At 45.8% G+C, this 21,267-nt stretch overlaps 2 protein-coding genes across 9 annotated transcripts in view; one reads left to right on the plus strand and one right to left on the minus strand.

Moving 5' to 3' along the window:
• UBE3D (ubiquitin protein ligase E3D) overlaps positions 1–13,076 on the minus strand; it is a 224,313-nt gene extending 211,237 nt beyond the window's left edge. The window contains exon 1 of one of the 2 annotated variants that reach the window (XM_073675630.1): positions 12,776–13,074. In XM_073675630.1, coding sequence (XP_073531731.1) covers positions 12,776–13,038 — 263 coding nt within the window. In that variant the 5' untranslated portion in view covers positions 13,039–13,074. Of the gene's footprint in view, positions 1–12,775 lie in introns of both variants that reach the window. The other variant, XM_073675631.1, reaches the window with a different exon arrangement.
• Positions 13,068–21,267, plus strand: part of DOP1A (DOP1 leucine zipper like protein A) — a 79,737-nt gene continuing 71,537 nt past the window's right edge. For 6 of the 7 annotated variants that reach the window (XM_073675623.1, XM_073675625.1, XM_073675627.1 and 3 more), the window contains exon 1: positions 13,068–13,159. The gene's annotated coding sequence lies outside the window, so the exon portion shown is untranslated. The remainder of the gene's footprint in view (positions 13,160–21,267) is intronic. The other variant, XM_073675624.1, reaches the window with a different exon arrangement.

Below are 21,267 nucleotides of genomic sequence, written 5' to 3' on the forward strand. Positions count from 1 at the left end.
CTCAGTATGAAGAAGGGACAGCAGCATGGGGGGGGGGTTATCAGTATGGAGAGGGAGGCAGCGTGGGGGTCTCAGTGTGGAGAAGGAGGCAGCGTAGGGGTCTCAGTATGGAGAAGGAGGCAGCGTGGGGGTCTCAGTATGGAGAAGGAGGCAGCGTGGGGGTCTCAGTATGGAGAAGGAGGCAGCGTGGGGGTCTCAGTATGGAGAAGGAGGCAGCACGGGAAACTCAGCATGGAGAGTGGGGCAGCATGGGTTTCTCAGTATGGAGAGTGCACAGCTTGGGGGTCTCAGTATGCAGAGTGCAGGAGCATAGGGGCTCAGTATAGAAAAGGGGGTGTTCAGTATGGAGAAGAGGCAGTATGGAGGGCTCAGTATGGAGAATGGGCAGCATGGGGGTTCAGTATGGAAAGTGGAGCAGCAAGAAGGCCTAGTAAGGAGAGGGGCAGCATAAAGGCACAGTATGGAGAGGGGCAGCATGGGGGACAGTGTGAAGATCATAGTTCATAACTGAGAAAGGTGTGGTGGTTATAATTCATAAAGGAGAAGAGTATGGCATTTTACTTGTTAAGTACGCATAAAAACACCGCATGCGGCAAAAACGCATGTAAAGAAACGCACCAAACAACGCAATTAACCTAATTTTCATATTAGGTGCGGAAATTGGGCAGAAATTCTGCAGCGTCAAAACCGCAGCAAATCCGGACCGTGTGCATATACCCTTAGTGTGACTTATCATTAGGGGGTTGACCACTTAAAGTGTCTAAGGCAGCAAGAGCGCCAAGTACGGCACTGCACGTATAGAAAAGTTATATTTGTGTTAACTTTTTTATGGAGAAAAAAAAACAACCATGACATTTTTTCACACCATTTACTGATCACCATGCATAATGGAGTCCAACCCTTGCCGTTTCTGGACCAAATCAGAAGAAGGATTGTCGTGGCCTGCACATTAAATACACAAACACTGACAATAACTGATGAGAAATAAAAAGGTCGGTGAATAGCTCTATTGAGATCTACCACTACAGATAAGCAAAAAGCCCCCATATAATAATACTAATGTCATGCCAGGTGTGAGTGCAACACGGAGGAGAAAGGGAAAGGGAGCCCAGACACTAGGGAAAGGGGGAAGAGGTGACCTCCTAATCTAGACTAGCGTCACCCTGTCTCCCCCTAACGTCCCTATACAGCCTCCGCAGCTGTCACGTGCCTCGCCCTACTATCCCTGGAGTAAGGCTATAGCTGGGGGTGGAAGGAGATGAGCACTAGTCAACATCCGCTAGCACTCTAAAGACAAAAGGGGAAGACAACACAGGGGAACAAGAACTCAGCTTTAGAAGAACTCCAACAGGGCACACAAGACTCTAGAGAAACATGATGCTGCTTCAGCCAAGTTGCAAGTAGAAATGAGTATAACAGGCGACGCTCACCTAGACATACCAGGTATATACGCACCCAGACTAAAGGGAGGTAGTCGAAGGGTCCTAAACACAGCCTCCTATCTAGGCAGCTGTCTGCATTGCCAAACGTGGAGATCTCCTGCAAACCACTGAAGGGCGACTGCCTGTCACCTCTGACACACCCGTGACAACTAAGTACACAGAGGCCTGTTCAGAGAGTCTTTTAAAATTGTTGAGAAAGTGCCAAAATTGTGATCACTAATATAGAAAATTTAGAATAAAACGCTACACTGATGCTGGTGTATACATCACATAGGAGACAATAGGGCAGGTATATATACATCACATAGGAGACAGACTGCTGTATACACATCACATAGAATACACTAAGGCTATGTTCACACATCTTGATTTTTTCAGCATTTTATGATACTTTTTTTATGCAAATTTTCAGCAGTGTTTTACAGTACCAGCAAAGTATATGAGATTCCAGAAATCTCTTGCACACATCTTGGTTTTTTTTTATCAGAATTTTGTGCTTGGCATGTTTTTTTGTAAAATAGAGCATGTCACTTCTTTCAGCGTTTTTTCACCCGTTGAAAGTAATGGATGGAGAAAAAACACCTAGTGTGAACATAGCTGTCAGGTTTAGCTGCATTTTTAGTGAAAATAAGCAAGTACAGCAGTATGTGAAACTCATTTATTTTTGTGATTTTACCATCTTGTCTTGGTCACTAAGATGGTTGTTTGTATTAGGAGAGTTTAATTAAATTATTGATGTGAACATTGTAAACACTGGCTGAGCTAGGTGTGAGATTGAACAATACATGTGGCCCAGGGAGGTGTGAAATTGAACAATCTCTGAGCAACTGAATGGCAGACCCCATAGTGTGGAAGTAAATCGTGTCCTACAAACTCAATGCACTGCCAGTGTCTTAGGTAAGCTATTCCTGAACAATTCACCTCCCCCACTGTTACATTTGTAATTCTGGTTAATATGGTTTCACATATATCTTGCATTGGTGACCTGTGTTCATGCTTCTTTGGTGGAAGCAAAGCTGAACTTTGGGATCCTGAAAAACGCACCAAAACCTGTATTTTTTTATGCAGCTTCTTTCCTGCCAAGAGAACAGGTTTTGCTGCAGTAAAAAAATGCTGAAAAAACGCAATGTGTGAACATAGCCTAAGACTGCTGTATATACACGTCGCATAAGATACACCGAGACTGCTGTATATACACGTCGCATAGGATACACCGAGACTGCTGTATATACACGTCGCATAGGATACACAGAGACTGCTGTATGTACACGTCACATAGGATACACCAAGACTGCTGTATATACACGTCGCATAGGATACACCGAGACTGCTGTATATACACGTCGCATAGGATACACCGAGACTGCTGTATATACACGTCGCATAGGATACACAGAGACTGCTGTATGTACACGTCACATAGGATACACCAAGACTGCTGTATATACACGTCGCATAGGATACACCGAGACTGCTGTATATACACGTCACATAGGATACACCAAGACTGCTGTATATACACGTCACATAGGATACACCAAGACTGCTGTATATACACGTCGCATAGGATACACAGAGACTGCAGTATATACACGTCGCATAGGATACACAGAGACTGCTGTATATACACGTCGCATAGGATACACAGAGACTGCAGTATATACACGTCGCATAGGATACACAGAGACTGCAGTATATACACGTCGCATAGGATACACCAAGACTGCTGTATATACACGTCGCATAGGATACACCGAGACTGCTGTATATACACGTCGCATAGCATACACCGAGACTGCCGTATATACACGTCGCATAGGATACACAGAGACTGCTGTATATACAGAGGTGAAAAAAGTATTTAGTCAGCCACCAATTGTGCAAGTTCTCCCACTTAAAAAGATGAGGTCGGCCTGTAATTGACATCATAGGTAGACCCCAACTATGAGAGACAAAATGAGAAAACAAATCCTGAAAATCATTGTCTGATTTGGAAAGAAATTTCTTTCAAATTTTGGTGGAAAATAAGTATTTGGTCAATTACAATCTCAGTACTCTGTTATATATCCATTGTTGGCAATAACAGAGGTCAAATGTTTTCTGTAAGTCTTCACAAGGTTAGCACACACTGTTGCTGGTATGTTGGCCCATTCCTCCATGCAGATCTCCTCTAGAGTAGTGTTGTTTTGGGGCTGTCGCTGGGCAACACAGACTTTCAACTCCCTCCAAAGGTTTTCTATAGGGTTTAGATCTGGAGACTGGCTAGGCCACTCCAGGACCTTGAAACGCTTCTTACGAAGACACTCCTTCATTGCCCTGGCGGTGTGCTTGGGATCATTGTCATGCTGAAAGATCCAGCCACATTTCATCTTCAATGCCCTTGCTGATGGAAGGAGGTTTGCACTCAACATCTCACGATACATGGCCCCATTCATTCTTTCATGTACACGGATCAGTCGTCCTGGTCCCTTGGCAGAGAAACAGCCCCAAAGTATGATGTTGCCACCCCCATGCTTCACAGTAGGTATGGTGTTCTTTGGATACAAGTCAGCATTCTTTCTTCTCCAAACATGAAGAGTTGTGTTTCTACCAAACAGTTCTACTTTGGTTTCATCTGACCATATGGACATTCTCCCAATACTCTTCTGGATCATCCAAATTCTCTCTAGCAAACTTCAGACGGCCCGGACATGTAATGGCTTAAGTAGGGGGACACGTCTGGCACTGAAGAATCTGAGTCACTGGCGGCGTAGTGTGTTACTGATGGTAGCCTGTGTAATGTTGGTCCCAGCTCTCTGTAGGTCATTCACTAGGTCTCCCCATCTGGTTCTGGGATTTTTGCTCACTGTTCTTGAGATCATTTTGACCCCACGGGGTGAGATCTTGTGTGGAACCCCAGATCGAGGGAGATTATCAGTGGTCTTGTATGTCTTCCATTTTCTAATTATTGCTCCCACAGTTGATTTCTTCACACCAAGCTGCTTGCCCATTGCAGATTCAGTCTTCCCAGACTGGTGCAGGGCTACAATTTTGTTTCTGGTGTCCTTCGACAGCTCTTTGGTCTTCACCATAGTGGAGTTTGGAGTGTGACTGTTTGAGGTTGTGGACAGGTGTCTTTTATACTGATAAGTTCAAACAAGTGCCAGTACTACATGTAATGAATGGAGGACAGAGGAGCCTCTTAAAGAAGAAGTTACAGGTCTGTGAGAGCCAGAAATCTTGTTTGTTTGTAATTGACCAAATACTTATTTTCCACCAAAGTTTGAAAAAAATTTCTTTCCAAATCAGACAATGTGATTTTCAGGATTTGTTTTCTCATTTTGTCTCTCATAGTTGAGGTCTACCTATGATGTCAATTACAGGCCTCTCTCATCTTTTTAACTGGGAGAACTTGCACAATTGGTGGCTGACTAAATACTTTTTTGCCCCCACTGTACATATACACGTCGCATCGGATACACAGAGACTGCTGTATATACACACACGTCGCATAGGATACACAGAGACTGCTGTATATACACGTCACATAGTATACACAGAGACTGCTGTATATACACGTCACATAGTATACACAGAGACTGCTGTGTATACACGTCGCATCGGATACACAGAGACTGCTGTATATACACACGTCGCATAGGATACACAGAGACTGCTGTATATACACGTCACATAGTATACACAGAGACTGCTGTATATACACGTCACATAGTATACACAGAGACTGCTGTGTATACACGTCGCATCGGATACACAGAGACTGCTGTGTATACACGTCGCATCGGATACACAGAGACTGCTGTGTATACACGTCGCATCGGATACACAGAGACTGCTGTGTATACACGTCGCATCGGATACACAGAGACTGCTGTGTATACACGTCGCATCGGATACACAGAGACTGCTGTGTATACACGTCGCATCGGATACACAGAGACTGCTGTGTACACACATCATATAGGATACACAGAGACTGCTGTGTACACACGTCGTATAGGATACACACAGACTGCTGTGTATACATGTCGTATAGGATACACAGAGACTGCTGTGTACACACATCATAAAGGATACACAGAGACTGCTGTGTACACACGTCGTATAGGATACACACAGACTGCTGTGTATACATGTCGTATAGGATACACAGACTTCTGTATACACGTCGTATAGGATACACAGAGACTGCTGTGTATACACGTCGCATAGGAAACAGAGACTGCTGTATATACACATCGCATAGGATACACAGAGACTACTGTGTATAAACGTCGCATAGGATACACAGAGATTACTGTGTATACAGTACAGACCAAAAGTTTGGACACACCTTCTCATTTAAAGATTTTTCTGTATTTTCATGACTATGAAAATTGTACATTCACACTGAAGGCATCAAAACTATGAATTAACACATGTGGAATTATATACTTAACAAAAAAGTGTGAAACAACTGAAAATATGTCTTATATTCTAGGTTCTTCAAAGTAGCCACCTTTTGCTTTGATGACTGCTTTGCACACTCTTGGCATTCTCTTGATGAGCTTCAAGAGGTAGTCATCGGAAATGGTCTTCCAACAATCTTGAAGGAGTTCCCAGAGATGCTTAGCACTTGTTGGCCCTTTTGCCTTCATTCTTTTGTCCAGCTCACCCCAAACCATCTCGATTGGGTACTGTTAGAACCCTCCTGTAAGTTTTTTCTATTTTGCTGGTCACATGACTTTTTGCCTATTTAATCCAGCTCCGCCCTCCTGGCCTTGCTGGACTTCTGTGCTACTTTTACTCTTAAGCTAGCCAGGTGCTTTGTACCTTGCTCTGTAGTTTGCTTGGTCTTTTGACCACTAGTACTTCTGTTTGTTTGTTTGTCTTTGCTCTGCTACAATTTCTGCTAGGAGGTGTCCAACTATATCCCAGTCCTTAGTTCTTGTAGGGACCCCTCCCTTGTATCTATAGGTCTGCGTTCAGACTAGGCGAGGACTTAGGCGGGTCTGTTCACAAGGAACAAGTCCCCCGCTGCATCGTAGGGAATCAGCTTAGTCCTATTGTAGGGACAGTTTTCCTATCTTTCCTTAGTGTTTGTAGCAGTTCATAACAGTAAGTCCAGCCCAAAAATAAAACACTCTAAGGAAAGAAATCCTGATTTCAGCATGGCGTCGGTTCAGGAGTTGGCTCAACGCCTGCAGGGACTGTCTTTGGAGGTGGCTGAGCTCCAGCAACACGTGAGTAGCTGTCCTGGAGCGCATTTTGTCGAACCGAAGGTAGGACTTCTAGATTTTTTTTATGGTAAACGGCAAGATTTTTTTTCCTTTAAAAAAGCTTGTTTATTATATTTTCGTTTAAGACCCAGATCCTCGGGGAATGAATCACAGCGCATTGGGTTTATAATGTCACTTTTGCGCAAAGAACCACAGGGATGGGCCTTTTCTCTACAACCTAATGATCCGTGTGTTAGATCTGTGGAAGATTTTTTTTCTGCTATGGGGTTGTTGTATGATGATCCTGATCGAGTCTCATCTTCTGAAACTGAATTAAGACGTTTGAAGCAGGGATCAGGTGATGTGGAAAATTATTGTACATACTTCAGAAGATGGTCGGCTGAAGTGGAATGGAATGACTCAGCATTGAAATGTTTGTTTCTTGATGGGCTAGGTGAAAGGGTTAAGGATCTGCTGATTGCCTTCCCAAAACCTGGAACCTTGCAGGAGGCAATGCAATTAGCCATACGTGTGGACAGGAGACTGCGTGCTAGGAGTAATGAAGAGAAATCGACTGCTATGGCAGCTCCTAGTTTTCAGAGGGTCTGTTCGGAGGGTGGAGAACCGATGGAGATTGGGGCGATGTCACCCCACTCTCAGGAAAAGGACCGCAAGTTTGCTAAAGGATTGTGTTTTTATTGCGGTAAATCTGACCACTTTATTAAGAACTGTGTGCTTCGTTTGAACAAAGAAAAAAAAAAAAAAAAAAAGGAGGTCAGTTATGCCAGCATAGCTTGTTTAAACTCAAAAGGAGTATTTCTTTCTGGAAGCACCTCATTCCAGGAGGAGTTGATTGAATTTCGGGTATTTGTGGATTGTGGTTCTACACTCAATGTGATTGATGAAGGTTTTTTGGAAAAATTTAAATTAGAATCCAAACTTTTGTCATCTCCTATTTCTGTGGTTGCTGTTGATGGCTCTCCCTTGAAAGGTATTACTCACAAGGTTTTTGAATTTCCCCTCACCATTAATGGTATTCACCAAGAGAATTTGGATTTGGCGGTATTAAATAATTTGCCTGCTCCAGTGGTTACCTTGGTTAAAATTGCACAATCCTGTACTGGACTGGTCTACCAATGAAATTAAGTCTTGGAGTCCTAAGTGTTATGATAGATGTTGTAACGGTCGCATTGCTGCTGTGGAAAGAGGGGAATTACCTGTACCTATTCAGGATTTTTGGAAGTTTTTTTTCTGAGGAGGAGTCGCAAGTTTTGCCTCCTCATAGGGACTATGATTGTACTATTGAGTTTGTCCCTGGAGCAACTCTTCCCAAGAGTCACTTATTTAATCTTACTATCCCTGAGAGAAAGGCCTTGGAGGAATACATACAGACAAGCTTGGCCGCCGGTCACATTAAACCTTCTAAGTCACCTGTGGCTGTTGGATTTTTTTTTGTAAAAAAAAAGGACGGCGGTTTACGTCCATGTCTGGACTTTCGCGAAATTAATAAAATTACAGTACGCAATTCCTACCCACTGCCATTAATTCCTGACTTGTTCAACCAGTTAGTGGGGGCCAAGTGGTTCTCTAAAATTGATCTCCGGGGGGCATACAATTTGTTACGTATGTAGGAAGGTGATGAGTGGAAAACTGCTTTTAACACTGCAGTGGGTCATTTTAAGAATCTGGTTATGCCCTTTGGTCTTACCAACGCACCAGCGTTTTTTCAGAACCTTATTAATGACATCCTAAGACCGTTGATCGGTAAGAATGTGGTGGTGTATTTGGATGACATTTTGATTTATTCGCCGGATCTGGAGTCTCATTGGTGGAGCGTACGTGAGGTATTACAGTTATTAATTGACAATTCACTTTTTGCTAAGCTGGAGAAATGTGAGTTCGCTGTGCAGAGAATTAGTTTTTTGGGCTACATTATCTCCAGCGAGGGCTTTGAGATGGACCCGGTGAAGGTTCAGGCGGTGCAGGAATGGCCTAGGCCTATTGGTTTGAAACCAATACAGAGATTTTTGGGTTTTGCCAATTATTACAGAAAATTCATTAAGAATTTTTCTATAATTGTTAAGCCGCTGACCGATCTCACCAGGAAAGGTGCGAATACGGTTCAGTGGACTACTGAGGCCATTGAAGCTTTTGTGTATCTCAAGGAGAGGTTCAGTTCTGCCCCCATCCTTATGCAGCCTGATGAGACCAAGCCTTTTTTGGTCGAGGTTGATGCTTCTTCGGTGGGGGTCGGTGCTGTTTTGTCTCAGGAAAACAAGGATGGAGTACATCCCTGTGCTTTTTTTTTTTTAAAAAAAATTTCTGAGACCGAACTTAATTACGATGTCGGTAATCGGGAATTGCTGGCGATTAAACTCGCATTTGAACATTGGCGTCATCTCTTGGAAGGTGCTAAATTTCCCATTCAGGTTTTTACTGATCATAAGAATCTGATCTATCTAGATGCTGCCAAGCGCTTGAATGCCCGTCAAGCTAGGTGGGCACTTTTTTTTCCGCGGTTTAATTTTTCTGTTACTTACATCCCGGGTACCAAGAATGTAAAAGCTGATGCTTTATCTCGCAGTTTTTCTCCCATGGTTGGTACTGAGGAGGAAGAGAGCATTTTACAGGAAGGTGTTGTGATAGCAGCATTGGACTCCGTTTTGGAAGATGGGATTCTGAAAGCCCAGGAGGATGCCCCATCTAACACTCCCCATGGGAGGTTGTTTGTGCCTAGGAACTTTAGGAGAGATTTGTTTGTGGAGTGTCATGAGTCTCGGTTGGCAGGTCATCCAGGAATTTCGGAGACTAAGAGACTTGTAGGTCGCAGTTTTTGGTGGCCTGGGTGGCAGAAGGAAGTCATTAAGTGGGTGCGTCAATGTACTGTGTGTGCTAGATCTAAGTCTTCACATGCTCCTGCTGCGGGGTTGCTTTGCCCTCTGGAGGTTCCTAGTGCACCTTGGACGCATCTGGCAATGGATTTTATTACTGACCTTCCTGTGTCCGAGGGTTTCACTGTCATCTGGCTGGTCGTGGACCGTTTTAGCAAGATGTGTCATTTGGTTCCCTTCATCAAACTGCCCTGCGCCAAGACACTCGCTAAGGCTTTTGTTAAAGAAATTGTCAGACTCCATGGCGTTCCTGCCGACATTGTTTCCGATAGGGGACCTCAGTTCATGGTTTGTTTTTGGCGTGCCTTTTGTGACAGGTTGGGAGTTCATTTGTCATTTTCATCTGGATATCATCCTGAGTCTAATGGACAGACAGAAAGAAAGAAAGAACCAGAATGTTGAACAGTTTTTGCATTGTTTTGTGGCTGACAATCAAGAGGGGTGGTCTGAGTTTCTGCCACTGGCTGAATTTGCTCTTAACCATACATCCTCTTCTGCTGGGTGTTCTCCTTTTTTTTGTTGTACTGGGAGACATCCGTCGTTTGGGTCATTCTCCAAATTGGTATCGGCTGTGCCGGAGGAGGAGAATTTTTCCGGTGATTTAGAGAGAGTTTGGACTGATGTACGTCGTAACCTTCAAGAGGCTAACAAAAAATCCAAGAGGTACTTTGACAGGAAACGTCAAGAGGTTTTGTTTACTGTTGGTGACATGGTTTGGTTGTCCTCTAGGAATCTGCGGTTGAGGATTCCTTCTAAGAAATTGGGCCCGAAGTTTGTGGGTCCGTTTAAGGTGCTTCAGGTAGTTAACCAATCTGCTGTTAGGTTGGAGGTTCCTACCTCCTGGAAGATTAATCCGGTGTTTCATGTTTCCTTATTGAAAAAAGCTGATGTTTCTGATAAGGACGCCACTGTCTCTGTTCCTCCGGTGGAGGAAGACGGTGAATATGAAATTTCTCGCATTCTTAATTCTAGATGGCATAGAGGGAGATTGCAGTATCTCGTCGCTTGGAAAGGTTTCGGTCCCGAGGATAACTCCTGGGTAAGGGCGGATGATGTCTCTGCTCCTAGACTTGTCGGAGCGTTTCACAGCAGGTTTCCTGATAGGCCTGGGCCTGGAGGATCCGGAGGATCCTCATAGAAGAAGGGGTACTGTTAGAACCCTCCTGTTAGTTTTTTCTATTTTGTTGGTCACATGACTTTTTGCCTATTTAATCCAGCTCCGCCCTCCTGGCCTTGCTGGACTTCTGTGTTACTTTTACTCTTAAGCTAGCCAGGTGCTTTGTACCTAGCTCTGTAGTTTGCTTGGTCTTTTGACCACTAGTACTTCTGTTTGTTTGTTTGTCTTTGTTCTGCTACAATTTCTGCTAGGAGGTGTCCAACTATATCCCAGTCCTTAGTTCTTGTAGGGACCCCTCCCTTATATCTATAGGTCTGCGTTCAGACTAGCCGAGGACTTAGGCGGGTCTGTTCACAAGGAACAGGTCCCCCGCTGCATCGTAGGGAATCAGCTTAGTCCTATTGTAGGGACAGTTTTCCTATCTTTCCTTAGTGTTTGTAGCAGTTCATAAAAGGTTCAGGTCTGGTGACTGTGGAGGCCAGGTCATCTGGCATAGCAGCCCATCACTCTCCTTCTTGGTCAAATAGCCCTTACACAGCCTGGAGGTGTGTTTGGGGTCATGGTCCTGTTGAAAAATAAATGATGGTCCAACTAAACGCAAACCGGATGGAATAGCATGCCGCTGCAAGATGCTGTGGTAGCCATGCTGGTTCAGTATGCCTTCAATTTTTAATAAATCCCCAACAGTGTCACCAGCAAAGCACCCCCACACCATCACACCTCCTCCTCCATGCTTCACGGTGGGAACCAGGCATGTAGAGTCCATCCGTTCACCTTTTCTGTGTTCACCTATACCTAGCAATGGAGGTTGGCATCCTAATAGGTAGCGATTCTGGGGCCCTTAGTCAGCGAGGCTGTACCTAGAGAAGTCCCTATACAGGCCCTACTAACTAATACATCATAGTATACTGCCAGAATCAATGGGATTCATGAATTGATCTTTGTTGTGTATCATGACCCTGGATGTCAGAGTCTCGATACATTCCCCCCAAGGATAAGCAAAGTTCATCAGGAGATCAAATTCCAGAGTTGGGCTGAATCACCCATAAATTCATGAAAATAAAGAGATAGATTTTCAGGGATTTATTAGGGTATGAATCGAATTACCCATATTATTCCTTTATCCCCATTTGCCCCTTCATTATGACACTTTTTGTATTGCTTCACTTTGGGGTATGCTTTTAAATAATTGAATACAATTTCGCATTAGGTCAAATCATCAAAATCCGCCGCTGGCAGCTCCCTTTGCAATTGCCAGCCAATGATGCCATGTGACATTGTTGTGTGACGTGCAATAGCTGATCATCTGCAGCCTTTCAGTATCCGTTCTGATTGAATACTGAAAGGCTGCAGCCAAACAACGTCATTTTCTGCACCACACTGCAACTATGAAGAAGGAGTTATCCAATAACTAGAGTTAATGCGAAACTATTCGCACCACCCGGTCCATCGGCCACAAAAGAGGAGTCACGGGTGCTGTCAGGTAAGAGGCGGCTCTCAGGGCAGCAGTCCGGCGGCCACTAGTGATGGGCCGTCTGATTCTTCTGGGAGATCTGGATCACCAAAAAGAGCCGGCTCTTTGGGATCCCAAATGGATCACCATTAAATATGTGCTCATTGCAGCTGAAACCCCACCACCTATAGTTAGCCAATTACATTGCAAGGTGGGCAGGGTTCTATCTACTGATTATCAGCATCTTACCCAGTGAGAGCCATTCAGAGACTGTCAGCAGTGGTCACTGGGGTCCTAACACCTATCAGTCACAGTAAGGAGTCGGATAGACCCATCACTAGAGGCCACAAATTACTGACATGGCCCATAGCCGGGGCCTGTCATTCCATTAACCATCTCTATCAATAATGGACAACCCCTTTAAGGATTTTAGCCCCTCATTACTCTTTAAGGAGCGCTGCTAGGTGTACTGTAAGACATGCAGCAGATTTATGGCCTCAGTGAGACATGTGGCGCATTATTGTTTATATAGTAGATTAGTACATCTGCCCCAATGACTGGAGCCAATTCTCCACTATAACCCAGATTGCAGTCTGTGAATGGAAACACGGTGCTATGAATGGCCCCTGACGCTAGGTGGCAGACAGTGGCCACCACTGGTGGGTGATACTCACCTCAGGATGAGGGTGGCAGTGAGCATGCTCCTCCGCACCTCCAGCCGCACCGCACTGCTCATGGTCGGATGCCGCTGGGGTAATGCAGCGTGTGCAGGAGGCGCTATGCGGGGGCCACGCTGCTCTACAGCGCCACCTGTCTGCTGCACATCACGGCGCAGGCTCGTACACGGACACAGCTCTGATACATCACACAGGCCCTCTACATACTGACTCCAAGTACTGGCATGATACAGCTTCAAAGATGGCAGCGACCACCACATGTAAACACTCTACTTCCTGTCGCATCCTCCTGACGTCACTCTCCCCTCCCCTGTTTGGTCAGGTTTCCTGTTGCATGCCGGGAGCTGTCAGCCGGGCAGCCTGCGGCTTCGCCGTGCTCAGGTGAGACCCTTGTGATGCTGGGACGGCTGCTGCCGGGGGAGAGGGCACAGGGGGGCCATGGCGTGGTGTTATGTGCCCACATCACCGGGAGGGCGGCGGCCCTGAGCCGGGACATGTCATATCGCGGTGTGTCCTCCCAGAACGTGCTACGTATCGCGACATGCCTCACCGCGGCGGAGCACTTACACTCTGGTGAGGGGGCACCTGTGTGATCATGTACCGGGCATTGCCCCCTGTCACTGGTGGAGGGTATGTCCTCTGTCTGTACACTCTGGTGAGGGGGCACCTGTGTGATCATGTACCGGGCATTGCCCCCTGTCACTGGTGGAGGGAATGTCCTCTGTCTGTACACTCTGGTGAGGGGGCACCTGTGTGATCATGTACCGGGCATTGCCCCTGTCACTGGTGGAGGGTATGTCCTGTGTCTGTACACTCTGGTGAGGGGGCACCTGTGTGATCATGTACCGGGCATTGCCCCCTGTCACTGGTGGAGGGTATGTCCTCTGTCTGTACACTCTGGTGAGGGGGCACCTGTGTGATCATGTACCGGGCATTGCCCCCTGTCACTGGTGGAGGGTATGTCCTCTGTCTGTACACTCTGGTGAGGGGGCACCTGTGTGATCATGTACCGGGCATTGCCCCCTGTCACTGGTGGAGGGTATGTCCTCTGTCTGTACACTCTGGTGAGGGGGCACCTGTGTGATCATGTACCGGGCATTGCCCCTGTCACTGGTGGAGGGTATGTCCTCTGTCTGTACACTCTGGTGAGGGGGCACCTGTGTGATCATGTACCGGGCATTGCCCCCTGTCACTGGTGGAGGGAATGTCCTCTGTCTGTACACTCTGGTGAGGGGGCACCTGTGTGATCATGTACCGGGCATTGCCCCTGTCACTGGTGGAGGGTATGTCCTCTGTCTGTACACTCTGGTGAGGGGGCACCTGTGTGATCATGTACCGGGCATTGCCCCCTGTCACTGGTGGAGGGAATGTCCTCTGTCTGTACACTCTGGTGAGGGGGCACCTGTCTGTGTGATCATGTACCGGGCATTGCCCCCTGTCACTGGTGGAGGGTATGTCCTCTGTCTGTACACTCTGGTGAGGGGGCACCTGTGTGATCATGTACCGGGCATTGCCCCCTGTCACTGGTGGAGGGTATGTCCTGTGTTTGTACACTGGTGCGGGGCTCAACTTTCTCCTTGTCGTTCATTATCTATACCATGGCCCCATTACAATCTTACAGCTCGTGTTCTGGGAATTCTGCATTTTGTTGTTCCTCTTGATAATTTAGGAATAATCTGACAATTAGGTGTTACTATTCCCGTTGTCAGATATATGTCCTACTTTCTGATACTGTCAGATCTGATTGCCAATGTCACTGTGTACAGACACATGCAGCTGGTAACACCCAGGTATCTACTTATTCATACATTTCCAGGAGGACCAATGGAGGAACGGGAAAACATAGTGATCTAAGAAAATGGCTTCAGACTTATCACTTCATGAAATATAGTCCATATAGTATGTACTCTGGTACAGTACGTAGGCCAAGTGCAAAACACGCGGGGGCGGTGTGTGGCCGCGCGGTGCACACGCGGGGGCGGTGTGTGTAATGTAAAAAAAAAAAAACGCTGCAAAAAATCAGCGGGGTATAATATTCTGTTCTATTACACACCTACAGAAAATAGTGCTACCATACTGCGCCTTTTGAGTTGCTATTAGTTTGCGCTGCTTACTCTTGTTTTCGAGATCCAGACATTTTCTGTTTTCTGCCGTATTATTATTATCATTATTATCTGGACTATTAGTTGACAGATTAGGGCACAGACTGCATGGATTTTTATGTCACTTCAGTCATAGTTTGACTATTATCAATACATCAGAATTTCCACCTTTGCATGCAGTTTGGACTCTTTCTACTAGCGATCATCGTGATGATCATGTTACAGCTCCTGCCGTCACTTGGTTTTATCTAGACCAGCCTTGACTTAGATTTTATGATATGCAGGGGACATTAACCTGAATAACCAGATTGTGTTCAAAGATTCTCTAAGGAATAATGCAAATTATTCCTGCAGTAATTACCTGCTCTGGAAAATACACAATGACACCAAAAGTGGAGCTTTAATTTAACTTTGACAGGTCTGAGGTGTCTGTTCTGTGGTATTACATGAAAGGCTAAAATAAGCCATGTCCACCTATGTGTGTGTGACATTTTTAGAACTTGGTTATCCAGATTTTCAGACCGCTGAAGGGCAATTGTATCTATCTTTGCAGTACATGGGTAAGAGATGCGTCAGAAACAACATTTTTGATGACCTCTATGGTAGCCATAATAATAGCCATATGGGTTTCTCAACTTTCCAATATCTGATTGATAGGGGTCCAGAGAGTTGTTCCCCACCTATCTAATATGAATGGTCTGTGCTAAGAATATTCCATCAATTTTGCAGAAGATTTGTCATCAGATTTCACAATACACATATTCTATACCTTATTAAATGGATTTGTCAGACCCGATGTGATTGGCTTACTTGCCCTGAAAAGCCTTATTAGTATGGTTATATATTCCTGATATTAAGATGAGCATTTCATGAGTCCAGGATAAAAAAAGCAAGAGAGCTCATGAGTTCTGGTGTAGTCAGTCTCTGCCCAGACTGACAGCTGCATCTTGTACTGAGCAGGGTGAGATCTCAGCAGGAGAAGGAAGGTTGGTCACTGAGGAGCTGGCAATCAGGCTAGAGGGGGTTTAAACTCTCATAAAGAATTATACTGCTAATATGGATTTTTGAAGTAAATACAACATCCTTATCGGGTATAAGAAATCTGTTTAATAATTTATGCAGTTTATATTGTGCAATTTGGTGATAGATACACTTTAGCAAGCTTAAAGAAGTTGTCCACTACATGGACAACTCCTTCTCATCCCCCACGCTTGGCCACGATAAAATAAAAAAGTTTATACACCCCTCCCGTGCTGGTGACGTTCCCAGGTGTCGGCACTCGTGGTCCCAGGGCTCCCGTGCTGTTGTTAGGACATGTGACCCCGGTGTCCAATCAGCACTGGTGTCACTGTCCCCGCCTCCTGTCGAATTGAGCATGAAGAAGTCAGAGATCAGCTGCAGCCCGGACGTCCTCTTCATGTACGATTTGCCTGAAGGCGGTGACAGTGACGCCAGCGCTGATTGGGCTCCAGGGTCACAACAACAGCACGGCAGCCCCGGGACCGCGAGTGCTGACACAGCTGCAACAGAAGTGAGTATAAGCTTTATTATTTTATCGGGGCCAGACATTTAGATCAAGAAGGGTTTGTCCTAGTAATGGACAACCCCTTTAAAGGACTGGTCACTAGGTAAAAAGGGGCCAGTTTTTGCTTTATTTTATTCCTGCTTCTCCCCTGAATAATCAGTTTATTCGTACTCCCATGACAGCACCACGAGAGAGAGAGGATCTGCCCATCAAGGACAGGAAACCTACAGGTTAAAAAGGGTGGCACCTCTCTCCCGCCTCAGTTTAGGTCTCCCATCAAGGACAGGAAACCTATCAGGTACCTGCAGGATGAAGATTGGTCTCTTGCCCAGATGGATAGACAGGGTGCCTGGAGCGGTGATGTTCCTGCCCTAGTTGGTCCTGTTCTTCTGGAGACGCCACGGCAGGGCTCATTGGGGCACCTCCGTGTGCGTTGCAGTCAGCGTGACATCTGCTCGGTGGAGCTGGATAGTCCGCTATGTGTGGGACTGCATGCGGGCAACCCCCCCCCCCCCACACACCCGCTACACTACACGAGATCTGGGCCACGCCGGCGGAGAACGTGTCAGGCCTGGCCCTGTGACGGCGGCCCTATGACGTGTTTCCGGGCGCCGGCCTCCACCGGAAGGGGGCGCAGCTCGCGTGTGGCCAGGAAGTGCAGGACCGCATGCGAGCAAAGTGGGGACGCCGGAGCTCTGCCAAACGAGGAGATAGGGCGTCCCGCCAGTGCTGCTGGAAGGCAGTGTTCTGCCCACTGGGGGAGGGGGAGGTCCTTTCCACACAAGTACCTGTATGGCCAGTATATTAAAAGGCCTGGCTGCATACAGAGGTGCTTCCCAGCCCCTTGTTTTTTCCTTGGCAACATGGGAGATACTCAGGAGCTATCACCTCAGCAAGAACAACTGCTGCAGGAGCAGCCCTCTGGGGAGCCCTCACAACAGGCGGTGCAACGTCATTCCCGGTCCGGGTCCAATCGTTCAACCAGGAAATTCACCGCAAAAAGCAGAAAGGAAGGTCCTGTCGTTCGGCGTGATCCTCCGCCGGTTAAGAAGGATTCCTCAGCTTCTACGGTACCACATATTCCAGGGGGTAAGTGGAATCTTCGTGAAAGTTCTACTAATTTTGTTTTCTTCTACTTCTCTGTCTATAAATTTTTCAGAGCAAGAAATGTCCATTTAAATCAAAACATAAAGAATGTGCCCTATGCAGCAGCCCGCTCCCTGATGCATATATTAAGAAATTATGCCAGCCTTGTATTGACAAGGTGATGACGGAAGAAACCCCAGGGTTTTCCTTGGGTCTAAAAACTCTAATTAAAGAAGAAATAGGCAAGGCTTTGCGAGGGAATTCTGAGTCTAGGCATTCTCCTTGGGACCCTCAGCCAGGCTCAGACTCCGATATCTCAGACATTTCTTCCTCTTCCCTCTCTTCCTCTGATAGCAAATCTGATAGACAGTATTTCCCTCTAAATGAGGTGGATGCCTTGGTGAAAGCTGTCCGTTCTACCATGGGCATTGTGGACACGAGACCAGAGAAATCTTTAGAGGATGTAATGTTTGGAGGATTAGGTCAAAAAAAGAAAAGATGCTTCCCCATGAATACAAAAATTGAGGATCTCATTGATAGAGAGTGGCAAAAGCCAGACAGGAAGGGCAGCATCCCTCCCTCCTTCAAAAGGAGGTATCCGTTTGATGATGCCGCATGTTCCTCTTGGTCAAAGGCACCAAGGCTAGATGTTGCCATTGCTAAGGCATCAAAAAAAGCTTTCCTCCCCTTCGACGACATGGGAGCTTTAAGAGACCCCCTGGACAGACGAGCAGATACCTTTTTGAAAGGTGCATGGGAGACAGCTACAGGAGCCCTGAAACCAGCAGTGGCTGTCACCTGCACATCCAGAGCCCTGATGATTTGGCTGGAACAGCTAGACAACCAACTGAAGGAGGGTGTCTCCAGGAAGGAGATTATTTCTTCCCTTCCCCTGGTCCAGGGTGCAGCGGCCTTTCTTGCTGACGCATCTGCGGACTCAGTTAGACTAGCAACGAAATCGTCAGCTATTTCAAATGCTGCTCGGCGAGCCCTATGGCTTAAGTGCTGGCCTGGAGATGTACAAACGAAATCTAGACTTTGTACAATTCCTTGTGAGGGGGAATATCTTTTCGGCCAAACCATGGATGATCTGTTGGAGAAAGCTGGAGATCCTAAGAGGGGGTTAACATCTGTATCTCTACCCTCTTTTAAGAAATCATTTCGGAAAAAGAAGTTTGTCCGACGAAGATTTTTTAGAGAACAGGAGAAATTCGAGGAAAGAGGTCGCAAAGGTAGAGGCCTACTCTTTGGTTCTTCCTCCAGAGATGAGCAGAAGCCAGGGGAACCACAATCTTCCCAGGTGGGAGGGAGATTGTCGTTGTTTTTTCCGGCTTGGGAACGTATAACACATAGCAATTGGATTTTGAGCCTGATTAGATTTGGTCTTAAATTTCAATTTCAAACCCTTCCTTACAGAAGATTCGTGATTATTCCCTCTAGTTCCTCCCCAGAGCGGCAGACTGCCCTCATATCGGAAATTCAAGACCTAATAAAGAAAAACGTCCTGATTGAGGTTCCGGAAGCAGAAGAGGGTCACGGATTCTACTCCATGCTCTTCCTGGTCCCCAAACCAGATGGGTGTTTCAGGACTATCATAAATTTAAAATCCTTAAATAGCTTTCTTTAAAATAGACACCTTTAAAATGGAATCATTAAAAACAATAATAAAATTACTTTTTCCCCACTGTTATATGGTAGTCCTGGATCTTAAAGACGCATATTACCATGTCCCCATTCATAAGGATTATCAAAAGTATTTGAGGGTGGCCATTGAAATAAGAGGGATGGTTAAACACTTCCGGTATACCGCCCTTCCCTTTGGGTTGGCTATAGCCCCGAGGGTTTTTACCAAACTAGTGGTTGAAGTTATGGCCCATATAAGAGAAAAAGAGATCTTAATAATCCCTTACCTCGATGATTTCCTGATAGTGGGGAACTCCATTGTACAATGCGAGGCCCACCTTCAGGTAACAATTTCTGTCCTAGAAGGCCTAGGTTGGTTTCTAAATCTGGAAAAATCTAGGTTGACCCCACAGAAAGCCCAACAGTTCCTGGGGGTCATTTTAGATTCAGAAAGACAGTTATGCCATCTATCAGATGAGAAGATTGCAAAAATCCAGGGACTAGTGAAAGATTGTATGGATAGACCCTCTATGTCACTCCGTAAAGCCATGTCATTATTAGGGTCCCTGACCTCAAGTTTTACAGCAGTGCGTTGGTCCCAATTTCACTCAAGGGCTCTTCAATGGGATGTGTTATATAATGACTCAATCCTAGATGGACGTCTAGACCGGGAGTTTACCTTGGCCCCTCGCTCCTTACAATCCCTTCGTTGGTGGTTGGTACACACTAATCTTTCTAGGGGAGTCCCTTGGGAATGTAAACCTACTGCAGTCTTGACTACAGATGCAAGTGCTACAGGTTGGGGAGCTCATTTTGAAGATAACTTAACTTAATTCAGGGAACCTGGTCAGAGAATGAGGTACAGTTTTCCTCGAATGTTAAGGAACTTTTAGCGGTTGATTATGCGCTCAATGGGTTCCTTGTATATTTACAGGACCAGGATGTCCGTATACTCTCTGACAAGTCTCAGTAGCGTATATAAATCATCAAAGGGGGACCCGTTCAAAAGACTTAATGAGAGTAGCAGACAGACTTCTTCAGAAAGCAGAAGATCATTTTCTCTCCCTTTCTGCTGTTCATCTAAGAGGAAAAGAAAACATCAGAGCAGATTTTCTCAGCCGCAATTCCCTAAAAGAAGGAGACTGGTCCTTGAACCCTCAAATATTCTCCAAGATTGTGGCAATGTGGGGTCTTCCAGCAGTGGACTTGTTCGCGACAAAATCCAATCGGAAGGTGGCAACATTTTGTTCTCTAAACCCCAGAGAAAAGCCCCTGGCAGTGGACGCCTTCATGATTCCCTGGGAGTTTCCTTTGGCATATGCATTCCCTCCTATGGTCCTGCTTTCTTCAGTCCTAAGGAAGATCAGGGCGGACAAGGCCAGAATGATCCTCATATGCCCCTTTTGGCCCAAGAGGCCATGGTTCTCTTGTCTCCGCAGAATGTCGATATCAGACCCCTGGGTCCTTCCGGAGATTCCGGACCTTCTTACTCAGGGTCCGGTTTCCCATCCTCCAGCCTCAAATCTCCATTTATCTGCATGGAATTTGAAAGGGCACTGTTAACCAGCAAAGGTTTTTCCACGAATTTAGTAAACACTCTCCTATGTAGCAGAAAGCCCGTTACCACCCGCATCTATGCTAGAACTTGGAGAAAGTTCCTGTCCTTTGCAGAGTACAGACTAGAGGATGGGATCCCTATTGGGAAGATACTAGAATTTCTACAGCGGGGTTTAGAACAGGGCCTAACCACTAGTACGTTTTAGGTACAAGTTTCGGCCTTAGGAGCCTTATTTTCTTTTGATATAGCAGCTAATTATTTGGTAGGACGGTTTATAAAAGTATCTTTCAGGTGTAGACCTCTTATTAAATCCAAACCCTCTCCCTGGGAGTTAAACCTGGTCTTAAATGCCTTGACTACCCCCCCCCCCCCCTTCGTACCTCTAGATTCAGCCACTCATAAAATTCTTCTTCTTAAAACAGCCCTGTTAGTTGCCCTGACTTCGACCAGAAGAGTAAGTGACATACAGGCTTTTTCTATATCCCCATCATTTACTCAAATTATGGATGATAGAATTGTACTAAAACCTGACCTGGCTTTTCTTCCAAAAGTAATCTCATGGTTTCATAGAACTCAAGAGGTAAATCTTCTAACT

The sequence above is a fragment of the Phyllobates terribilis genome, unplaced genomic scaffold, assembly GCF_046119375.1.
Source record: "Phyllobates terribilis strain yellow unplaced genomic scaffold, ASM4611937v1 Scaffold_3__8_contigs__length_932513732, whole genome shotgun sequence".
Taxonomy (NCBI): domain Eukaryota; kingdom Metazoa; phylum Chordata; class Amphibia; order Anura; family Dendrobatidae; genus Phyllobates; species Phyllobates terribilis.